Genomic DNA, 12,048 nt, shown 5'->3' with positions numbered 1-12,048 from the left:
AAGTATGTGCCTAGCTGAAATGGCAGTGTCTTGTGTTTTTTTTATTTTTGTGTTTTTTTTTGTTTTGTTTTTATAAGGCCCTCCTCTTTTTTTCATAAGGCCTTGGGCTATGAGACGTCACTTGCGCCTTCTGAAGGTTGCTGAGTGGAAGTAGTTCAGCAAATATAGGGTGACTGCAATCCAGTGCACTTACAAGTATGCCACAATGTACCCTAATCCTCTATAACAGTGGTTCCCAACCTGTGGTCTGGGGACCCCTGGGGGTCCGCAAAGCCTCATCAGGAGGTCCATGACTGCTTAGAAAATTAAATAAAATTAATAGATTAGGTTCCCAGCATTTATTAATGACTCACTGAGGGGTCCCCCAGATTCCAATAACGATTCAGTGGGGGTACCTGGGTTCTAATAATGATAAAGTGGGGGTCCACAGATGCCAAAAGTTTGGGAACCACTGCTCTATCACTTCAGTCAACCAAATTAATTTAAATGTGTTAAAGTACCACATCAACTTTAGATCATGAACATTCTCTGTTACAGTTGTATCCTCCGTGTCTTCCTAAGGCTAATGTCATCGGCCATGTAGACATTATCAGCAGTATTTTGGAATCAAAAATTTACCAAAGCAATGCTCTAAATCAGCTGCACTGATCACTTCAACAGAGTGTTTTTTTTTGTATAAATACATTTGTTCTCTAAAGTGGGGAGCAAAATCTCTTCTTCAAAGAAAGTACTTTTCGTGCTTTTATGTCCAGATTGTCTACTGGCAAAAAATATAGTTTATAAAATGTAAGGGAACACTTCTTCCTGTTCAGCAGAAGCCAAAGCTGATGTTGAACATAAACGTGGATATGGAAGGCTTTTTTGGTGTTGAGTTGAGACTGGCACAACTACGGCACAGGCATTGACATCACTGGTCAGTACCCTGATGCAGGTCCTGACATCAGACATTTCACATGGATTCCAAAGGTTTATGGGATTCTGAAATAAATTCACCTAGACCCTAACACTGCTCTCATTCAGAACTGGTCTAAAATACCACATGCTGCTGATGATCAAGATTAATCTTATCACAACAATGGAGACATTTTTGAAGACCTACAGGACTCAGAAATTAATCCTCACTTAGACCCAAGCACTGTGGTCACTCAGAACTACTCTATACACCACAGTCTAATAATGATACTCAGGGTGAATCCTGTTACAATGATGGGAAAATGTTTGAAGACCTACAGGACTCTGAAATGAACCCTCATCTAGAGCCCAGACCTATGGCCACTCAGAACCAGACTATACTGATGATAGTCATCAGGGTGAATCTTGTTACGATGATGGGGACATTTTTGAAGACCTACAGGATGCCAGTAGTCTACACAACACCAGACAATGGTCTATCAATACCTAACTTGGCTATAGCAACCCAGAACTTTATCTTAGTTTCAACAGTGATCAAGAGAGTGGTGACAGTTTTAGACCTCATCTTACCAACTATAGAGGTAAAAACAAATGCACTTACTGAAGTCCTCAACTTCTGCCGTTCATTGAGACATTGACAGGTGCTGGTAGGCACCTGGGCAAAGACAGGATATTGTGTTTTAATGAGTAAGCAAGTAGCAAGGCAGCATAGACTTGACCCTGGGGTCCGAGACTTTCTTCTTCAGCCCTCCACTGTGGAGAGTTTAGAAATACAGACATCTGCCAACTGACTAAACCCAAACGCCTTCCCAATCACTCTTCTGGATAGATTCCAAGTGAATGGAAACATCTGCTTGCAAAACTCATGTTTTACTTGTTTACTGCCCCACAATTGAGATGCAGGCTCACATTTGATTGCAAAGAGTAAGGTTTGCATGACCCTGGTAAAATAGCAATCCTTTGACTTTACTATGCACTACAGTAGTCTCACTGATTGCTTAGCCAAAAAGTGTGTTCAAATCATGTACTCCTTCTGTGGAGTCTCTCCATATTGAGTTAATTACACATATCAGTGCTGTACATCTGTGTGCTTTGTCGTTTAATCGTGTTCCTGGCTTTATATCCTCTTACCTGGCCAGACCATTGTTTAATTATTTTTTTAATTGAACAGCGCAGGCCGGTACTTATAGCTCATAGAGGAAAATCAATCTTAGTAAAATCATTAGGCACTACTGTAGGAAAATGTCCCTGTTGGCTTGGCATTCCCCCCCACCTCAACCAACCACCCCTTAAAAAGACACATTTTGCCTGACATTGATGCCGGCTTGACTGAGTGTGAAACTGTACCATTGTTTCCTCAATTGGCACACAGCTAAGTCCCTTGTAAACAGGACCAGTGGTATCAAGGGCTGTGGACAAGTGAGGGTCCCCAAGGGCTGCAACATGTATTGTGCCATCCTACTGGACCCCTCACCCAAACACATGCACACTGGCATTGCAGATTGTGTGTGTTGGTTGGGAGAAAAAAGGTAAAGTCGACATGGCATCCCCCTCAGGGTGCCATGCCCACAAACCACTGCCTGTGACATAGGTAAGCCACTCCTCTAGCATGCCTTATAGCCCTAAGGCAGGGTACACAACAGGTGAGGGGATAGCTGCATAAGCAATATGCCCCTACAGTGTCTGCCCATTGTTAGGCATTGTAAGTGCATTGTAGCCATATTAAGTATATGGTCTGGGAGTTTGTCATTGCGAACTCCACAGCACCATAATGGCTTCACTGAATACATGGAGGTTCAGTATCAAACTTCTCAGCACAATAAATTCACACTGATGCCAGTGGGGGATTTATTTAAAAATGCACACAGAGGGCATCTTAAAAATTCCCCCTGTATGTTAACCCAACTGCTAGAGTAGGACTGACCGGTCTGTGCCAGCCTGCCACTTTCAGACAAGTTTGTGACCACATCGGGTGAGTGCCTTTGTGCACTCTTTGGTCAGAAACAAATCCTGCCCTGGGTGGAGGTGCTTCACACCTCCCCCTGCTGGAAATGTAACACCTGACGGTGAGCCTCAAAGGCTCAAGCCTCAGGTTTCAGTGCCCCAGGGCATTCCAGGTAGTGGAGATGCCTGCCCCTCAGACAAAGCCCCACTTTTGGAAGCAAGTCTGGTGGGTAAATAAGGGAAAACAGGGAGGAGTGTCCAACCCAAGCCAGGACCCCCCCTAAAGTGTCCAGAGCTGAGGTGACTCCCTCCCTGCAGAATCCCCTATCTTGTTTTGGAGAACAGGGACCAAAAGGAATAGGAATGTGGCTTCCTCCCCAAAGGTAGTGCGCACAAGGAGGGTGTAGCCACCCTCCGGGACAGTATCCTTTGGCTAGTGCCCCCAACCCCTAACACGCCCCTAAATCTAGGATTTAAGGGCCTCCCTGCACACAGCTCACCAGATTCCTGGCGACCTACAAGAAGGACTGCTAAGCTGAAAACCCAAGAAAAGGAAGATGACAACTGCTTTGGCCCTAGCCCTACCGGCCTGTCTCCTGCTTCAAAGAACCTGCAAGAGGAGCAGCGACCCATCCAACGGACCCAGCGACCTCTGACAACTCCAGAGGACTTCCCTGCACCCCAAAGGACCAAGAACGAGTCCTGACCCCTGTGCACCTGTTGCCCACGGCCAATGTCCAGATGGTCCACGCAGCAAGAAAGGGTCCCCAGACGATTGGGAGCAAGAGCCCAGCCTGGGTTGACCCCTCCAAGCCCCCACGACAATGCTTGCAGAGAGAATCCAGAAGACCACCTAGATTTGGTACCTACTTGTGGCCCCTCCAGTGCTCTTTTAATCCCCCCTGGTCTGCCCTCTGAGTCGCGGGTAATTACATGCTGGCTGACCAGATTCCGAGCACCACCGTCTCCATGGGGGCCCACGTTAACTTGGCTCTCCTTTGACCCCCTGCACCCGACCGGTCCTGTGTTGATTGTGGTGGGTGTTTAGGGTTAAATTGAACACCCAGTGATGGACTACCTAAAACCCAGAGATAGGAACTGTAAGTTGAATACTCACCTGTAAAACTGTACAATCTTTTTTTCACCCAGGAACTTTTAACATAGCTTTTTGCAATTTTAAAGAAAACTGTATACATTGTTGGTTTCATTCAAAGTTCTAAGTATAACTATGCAAAGTACCTTACATTTTATGTCCTTTCCATCCAAACTGAATCTTGTGGTTCTAGAAATAAAGTAACAAAACTTATTTTTCTATATAAAATCTTACTGGTCTGGAGTTAAATCATTGAGTTTGTGTTTATTCTATTGCTTGTGTGTGTACAACAAATGCTCAACACTATCCTCTGATAAGCCTAACTGCTCGACCACACTACCACAAATAGAGTGTTAGTATTATCTATTATTGCCTTTGTCAATCCTCTGTGGTACCCCTGGACTCTGTGCACACTATAGCTCATTTTGGTATAGTATATACAGAGCCAGCTTCCTACAAAGGGCATATCTGTTCCTGTAGATATGTCCTCACATGTGATATAATGCACCCTGCCTTAGAGCTATAGACCATCTGCAGGGGTTACTTGCAAATATCCCATGCAGTGGTAGAGGGCCTGGTACATAGGGAGGTGTGACAGGTCGTGTTTTCGCTTTTATTCGCACCAAGGCATGCAGCCTGAAATGGCAGCTCTGTGTGCATTTGTTGAGAGGTCCCTGATTGTGGCAAAATTCTTGCTGCAGCTCTTAGGGACCTATTTAGTACCCGAGCCCTAGATACCAGGGGTACCATTTACTAGGCCATTAGAGTGCTAAAAGTTGTGCCAATTGGGATAAAATGCACTTGGGAAGAAGATTTTTCTTCCTCCAGCCTAGCATTGTGTTATGAACACTGCATGTGATTTGGGCCGTTATTCCCACATGCTGTGTGATATGGTTGCTTAAGTGCTGCCACAAGTCCCAGAAAAGGCCTCGGCTGTACCCTTTCAGGCAGTTGCTGATGGGAGAAATGCAGCTGAGCTCACTATCAGAGGTGGACTGGAGGCCGACTCACTGGGCAGAGCAGTTTCGTCGACAGTAGCCCTGAGGCACCAAGTCTGTTTGAGGACGTCTGGCTTTTCAGGTGATGTCCAGACTACTTTGATTGAAATGTTCTTTGATGGCACCCTTCTCTTCAGAGACAAGGCAGACTCTGTGCTTAAGCGCTTAAAGCATTCTTGTGCTATGGCCAGGTCCTTGGGCCTCGTAGTGCCCCTCGTTCACCCTCAGTCTCTTTCGTGCCTACGAAGCCAACCGCCTTCATTCCTGGCCAGCCATCGTGCTGCGCATGCTGGCCAGCCTCTGTGTGGCAGATGGCATAGGATCCACCGACCTCGTGGATCAGGGAGCCAGCGATCTGGCCAGTCCCACCCAACTCCATGTGCAGCACCCTCAGAAGCCTTCATTGTCTGACTCCCCCACCAACGGGCCATTTGGAGGCAGAATTTGCCATCACCTGCTCTGCTGGCAATCCAACACATGAGACAGGTGTCTTTTGCAGGTAGTCCGAAGGGGCTACTCCCTCTCCTTTGAGACTACCCCTCCATCCATGCCCTATTGTACAATCAGATGATGGAGAAGCACCTGTCCTTGCTCTGTGAGGAAGCTATGGCTCTCTTGGCCAAGGGAGCGTTCCTCTGCCAGAAGTAGGTCGGGTTGCTATTCCCACTACTTTCTGTTGCTCAAAAAGGACCTTGGATTCCTCAATGTCTTCCTTAAGAATTTCAAAATGCTCACTTTAGCTCAGCTTTCATCTGCCCTGGTCCTAGAGACTGGATGGTACTGTTGGATTTGCAGGATGCTTATTTTCATATCCCTCTCCTGCCTGTCCACAGATGTTACTTGTGGTTCATGGTGGGCCACAAGCACTTTAAGTTCACCGTGCTCCCCTCTGGCCTTACCAGCTCCCCTTGGGTGTTCACCAAGGTGATGGTGGTGGTAGAAGCTCATCTGCGCAGATCATACTTCCCCTATCAACATTTGGCAGTTGAAAGCAGACTCCCAGGCTGTTGCCTCCCACCTGCAGAATACAGAAGACCTCCTGCATTCACTGTGATTCACTATAAACGTGCTGAAGTCACACCTGACTCCCTCTCAGACCCTCCCTTTCATCAGAGTTGTTCTAGACATAGTGCAGTTTCAGGCGTATCCCGAGTGACGAGTCCAGGATATTGAGGCTATGATACCAATGTTTCAGCCCCTGTCCTGGATTTTTGGGGAGAATAACTGTGAAGCTGCTGGACCTCATGGCCTCTTGCATTCTGCTAGTGAAACATGCCATAGGGGATATGCAGGATCTGCAGTGGGACCAAAAGTTCCAGTGGGTGCAGCATCAGGGGAATTTCTCGGACAAGGTCTAGATCTCAGAGGGAACTGCCCAAGATCTACAGCAGTGGGTATTGAACCACGGTTGGGTCAGACTCCGATCCTTCTTACTTCCCCAACCAGATCTGACAGTAGTGACAGACGGGTCACTCCTGGGATAGAGAAGCCGTCTGGGAGAGGGAGAGATCAGAGGCATCTGGTCTCCAGTGGAGTCAAGGCTCCACAGCAACCTGCTGGAGCACTGTGTAATTCGGCTAGCATTGAAAGCATTTCTTTCCTCTGTCAGGGGGAGAGGGTGCAGATGTTTAATGACAACATCTCCCCTGTGTGGTACTGTAACGAGCAGGGCAGGTGGGGTCTTGGGCCCTTTGTCAGGAGGCTGTACGCCTCTGGATGTGACTGGAACAGCAGGGTATATCCTTGGTGGTTCGACATCTGGTTGGCTTTCTGAACGCCAGAGCAGACAAATTAGCCAAAATGTCTTAACAGTTCACAAATGGCGTCTCCATCCGGAGGTGGTGCAAGGTCTGTTACAGCAGTGGGAAGAGCCTTGATTAGATACATTCACTTCCGCAGAGAACTCACAAAGTCAACAGTTTTGCATGTTGGCAGCAATTGCTCAGACGCTTTAATCTCTTGTGGATCTCAGACCTGCTCTACGACTTTCTGGCCATACCACTTCTGCCCAGAGTTCTCAAGAAGATAAAGAACAACAAGATTCAAGTAATCCTCTTAGGCCTCTGGACTTGGCATGAAGCCTGGTATCCTGAGCTGTTGAACATGTCCATAGATCCTCTGGTCAGACCTTTGGGAGTATCTTCTGTTGCAGCAGCAGTGGAGGGTTCTGCACCCCAACCCGTCGACTCTGTCTTTTTGCGTGGAGATTGGGTGGTGGTAGTTGACAGCTTTTGACTTTCTGCTGAAGTCTGTAATGTTAATTTGGCAGCCAGGAGTTCCTCAGCCAAAAACACCTGTCGTTGGAAGAAATTTGTGGCATGGCACAGAGATATGTCTGCTCCACTGTCTGAGGTTCTGTTGTTTATACTTTCTTTAGCCTGATCAACGTTCTTTAAGTCCCCTAATGTATATAGATTCCTTGATTGTCTCGCACGTTTCCTCCATCCTCATTATGGCCCAATGGGATTTGATTCTGGCTTTGACATTTCTGATATGTGCTCTCCTTTTAAGCCTCTCCACAATTGTCCTTTCAGGCTTCTCACTTTGATAACAGCCTTCCTTGTGGCCATTACATCTGCCCACAGGGACAGTGAGATGCAGACACAGTCATCTGCGAGCCTCCCTACCTTTCCATCTATTCTGAGAAAGTGGTGCTTCGTACTAGGGCTTCCTTTCTACCAAAATTGGTTACGCCATTTCATGTAGGCCAGTTCATCACCTTGCCTACGTTTTATGCACCCACACATTACTCTAATGAAGAGGAGAGACTCCACCACTTGGACTCAAAAAGAGAGTTGCTATTCTACCTTGATCGTACAAAACAGTTCTGGTTGGATGATCAACACTTTGTTGCTTATGAGTGTGAAGAAAGGTCAGGCAAGGCAGAAGCAGACTATCTCTAGATGGGTCGTTCTCTGCAGTAAGATCTGCTATTCAGTGACCAAAAAACAACCCACTGAGGGCTTGCATGCCCATTCTACTCGAGCTGCAGCTGTGACCACTGCGTTAGCATGCAGAGTTCCAGTCCTTTGTATCTGTCAGGTGGCAACTTGAGCATCCTTGCACACATTCACCAAACACTACTGCCTGGTCTGTCAGATCCGAAGGGACTGGTCGTTTGCCCGTTTGGTCCTGCAGGAATTTTTAGTCTGAGCTTAGTTTGCAGACCCACCTCTGGGGATGGTAGTGCTTGGGTAACCTATTCACAAGGTAAAGACTCTGCAACTAGAAGTTTCAGTCAGATGAACAAGTCACTCACCTTCGGTAATGCCTTATCTGGCAGAAATATATTCTAGTTGCAGATTCCTTATGGACCCAACCATCCCCCCGCTTTAAGAACTGAGTTCTAGGGATGGGGACTCCCCTTTTGGGGTCTTAATTTTGAAGCACAGTAGTCCATTTTCTTCATGGTTCTGTGCTATTTTTGTGGAAAGTCCTGAAAGGAAACTGACGTCAGGAGGCCGGGATGGTCCCTGTATAAGACCTGAGATGGCATTCTGGCACGGAGGACGCTGATGGTGGACGCAGAGCCGATTGCCACCATTCAGTGCGCAAAGATATTGCTCATAAAATTCTCTGGATCATGCTGATTCCTTGGGGGACATTCAAAGGTAAGGAATCTGCAACTAGAATTTCTCTACCAGATGAGGTGTTATAGAAGGTAAAAAACTTATTCTTATATGCAGTAGCATTCCCCTATCCAACAATAAGGCTAGGGTGCTGTTTAAAACAATAGAAGCATTCTTTAAGCTGTGCTTGCACTACTTTTGCTGACACCAACTCTCAAGAATTTTACGGGCAGCTCTGTTTTTCATCTCCAAAATCCATGGTATTTACATGAACATCAAGAATCTACAGTCCGCCTACTGGCCATCAAATTTGTCACTCAAAATTGTGGAGTGGCATAACTCCTTGAGGTCACCCACTTGGTAGACCTGGGCACTAGCAGGACACCCAAAAGGGTGATCCATGTGAACCGCTTCAAGATCTGCTGTGACAGGGCTGATGTAACCATGCTGATGGTTACTGATGAGGATCAGGGTGTGAACCTCGCCCTGACCTTCTTTCACTCAACCTTAAAGATGGGTCGTTCGAAGGAGGTGTCTACTCAGCCACCCTTTCTGCCCAACAGCAGGCTGACTGCAGGCAAGTTCTGCAGCAGAAGGGGGGGGGGCGGGAGCGTGCCGGCCAGCAAGATGGCCGTCACTGAGTAAGGCTCCGCCAGTCTTAGGGCTCTTTATAACATTTCTCCTGATGTAGCGGCGTGATTAGCGCTCCCCTTGGCTGGGAGATACTTGGACTGGGCAGGTGCCTTCGTCTGTGTCGGGGCCCGGCTGGGAGCGGGCCTTTGAGCCGTGCTGCGGAGATGGGCCTGGCTGGTGTCGGGCCCGCAAGGAGAGGCGCGCCCGGCCTGCGTGGTGTGCCGTGTGTCGCAGCGGGTGCCTGGGGGGTGTTTTTGGCCCCGTTGGTGAGGGGCGTGCGGTGATTGCTGCCGGGGGGGCTTTCGGCGGTCTTGTTGGGCCCCGCCTTTGCCCCCCTTCCACATCGTGGTGTTGCGGCCTCTGGCGGCCCGCTACCTGGATGAGCTTTGCCGCTGTGGCGCGTTGGAGGCGGTGAGGCCTGTTCTGCCCCCCGGGCGCACCGGCGGATCCGCTTGGGGACCTTCTGAGCGGCGCGGCCATTGGAGAGGGGAGGCCCCCGGAATTTGGTGGCAGGGGGGCCTCCTGGGCTACGAGGTGCCTGGGCTCCGTGGCCGTGCGGGCTAGCCCTGGGCCTTTGACGTCAGCCCCTGCTTGGGGGGGGGGCCAGGTGGCAAGGTGGCAGTGATATCGGGCCAGGAGTATGCTGAAGAGATCCTTTTTTGGCGCATTTTGGGCCCTTGTGGAGGACTGGGCCCCCCTTGGTCCGCTGTCGCTGCTGGCTGGCCTGAGGTGGCGGCGCATGGCGCCCTGGTGGTGGCTGCGGCCTAGGGGTGCTCCTGGTTGGTACCTGGTGCCATCGGGGAAAGGAAGGACTTCCCAGGGCCCCCTTTTTACTTACCTCGGTGGGTGCGGTTATTCACTGAGGGGTCCTGCTTGGCTCTGGGAGCTCCTTATTGGAATGACGACTGGACACCATATTTCTTGAGGGATCTGTCTGCTCCTTGGTGTTTGCTGAAGTGTCTCCGGCTGGGCCTGTAGTGGAGCAGATATGGGCAAGGCGGATCAGCGACAGGCCAAGCTGTCCTTTGATGGCAACAAACGGAAAGGGGGTCTCCCTGTTCCGCAGTTTGGAGAGGTGCAGACGGATGATGGGCCCTCGGAGACTTCCGTTCAACCCATGTTTTTGGATCTTAAGTGCAGTTTGGCAGGCATTGATGCCAAGCTAGACCATTTAACGGAACCGATGGATCGCATCAGGGCCAGGGTAGATGAGCATGATGCCCGATTTGAACACCTTGAGTCGCGCACATCGGAGATGGAGGATCAGCGACAGGGTGAGAGGGAACGCTTGTTGCAGATGGAGCGGGTCCTGGAGGTCATCAGGAATAAAAATGAAGATTTAGAGGCGCGGTCGCGGCGCAATAACGTCAGGATGCTTGGTCTCCCGAGTCCACTGACATGGGCAGGATGGAAGACTTCATGGAGAAAATGCTTGCTGACTTGTTTCCTGGTGGGCTGTCTCGCATGATGGTGGTCGAGCGAGCTCATCGATCGCTGGGCCCTCGGCCGCCTCCTGGGACTCCGCTGCGACCTGTTATTTTTCGCCTCTTGAATTATCGTGACCGCGACACTGTGCTGCGGTTGGCTAGAGAACGGCGTCCGGTGATTTATAAATAAAAACGGAGCTGCAATTCTTTCCATAATATACCCCAGGCGTGCAAGCGGCACGCAGGGCGTTCCTGCCGATCAATCGCTCTGACTTCAGCTCGTTTCTCCCTCATCTATCCGGCGAAGCATGGTGGTACATTACATTTCTTTACAGATCCGAAGCAGGTGGCCAAGTTTGTCAAGATGCTTCCACGGAGGTCTGCGGCTGGGGAACCTGGAGATCCTGGCCCGGAGCGGGCGAGCCTTAGTGACACTTACTATTTTTGGTGCTGTGGCAGTTTTGGCCCCTTACCCTTGTAGGCTGTCTTGCTGTGTTGCCTTGTTTATCTGTTTAAGAGCTGCTTTGTTGGTTCCTGTGCTTTTTTAGCCCTTTGTCCCTTCCTGCCTATCTGCGTCGCGGATGGGCTGGACGGCTCGACTCGCACCTCATGGATGAGTCCCTTTGCTCTGCTGTGTTGCGGGTTCCTGATCTTTTTGGTTGGGAGTTTGGGAGGGGGTATCTGCTTTGGTCTGTTTGGGGGGTCTGCGTGGGTGGGTCTGTGTTTTGGTTTGTTTTTTCTCTGATGTTCTGATTTGCTACTATTGTCTATCTGTGCTCATTGAGTATACTGGGTGGCGGCGGGTGGCTCTGTGGCGGGGCGAATGGAAATGTTGCTGGGCAGCAACGGGGGATAATGATGGTGGTTAATTGCTTGACTTGGAATGTGCGTGGCTTGAATAATCAGCGTAAGGTGCATCTTATGTCTGCTTACATTCAGCGCCATCATATAGATGTGTATATGCTTCAGGAGACTCACCTGGAGGCCTCCACGTTGAATCGTCTGAAGGCTGGGCGGATTGGTGAATGCCAATGGAGCGGTGTACTCGCGCCATACTATAGGGGTGGCAATTTTGCTACGTAGGGGGCTGCAGTGTGATTTTGGGGGGGGACGGGGACTTTAATGTGGTGCTGGATCCGGAGAGAGATCGAGGGAGTGAGGCCCGGCCCCGACACTCTGCTGCTTCCCTGCTGACTGTGATGAGTGGTGGTCTAGTTGATTTATGGAGGGCTAAGCATGGGGATCGGAGGGAGGGCACGTGTGTAGGAAAGTACTATCTTGCCTGGCTTGTTACCCCCATATTTCACTGTATATATGTTGTTTTAGTGTATGTGTCACTGGGACTCTGCCAGCCAGGGCCCCAGTGCCCATAAGTGTGCCCTGTATGTGTTCCCTGTGTGATGACTAACTGTCTCACTGAGGCTCTGCTAACCAGAACCTCAGTGGTTATGCTCTCTCTGCTTTCTAAATTG

The 12,048-nt window shown here is 49.5% G+C and overlaps 1 protein-coding gene across 1 annotated transcript in view; it reads left to right on the top strand.

The window, feature by feature from the left end:
• The window catches only part of LOC138267129 (putative ATP-dependent RNA helicase TDRD12), a 924,858-nt gene extending 915,697 nt beyond the window's left edge, over positions 1-9,161 (top strand). Inside the window, exon 15 of the mRNA XM_069215983.1 lies at positions 9,030-9,161. Within this exon, the coding sequence (XP_069072084.1) occupies positions 9,030-9,161 (132 nt within the window). The remainder of the gene's footprint in view (positions 1-9,029) is intronic.
• The last annotated feature ends 2,887 nt before the right edge of the window (positions 9,162-12,048 follow it).

This window comes from Pleurodeles waltl, chromosome 12 (assembly GCF_031143425.1).
Source record: "Pleurodeles waltl isolate 20211129_DDA chromosome 12, aPleWal1.hap1.20221129, whole genome shotgun sequence".
Classification (NCBI taxonomy): domain Eukaryota; kingdom Metazoa; phylum Chordata; class Amphibia; order Caudata; family Salamandridae; genus Pleurodeles; species Pleurodeles waltl.
Note: the sequence above shows the minus strand (reverse complement) of the source record. Positions and strands in the feature narration are given on the sequence as shown.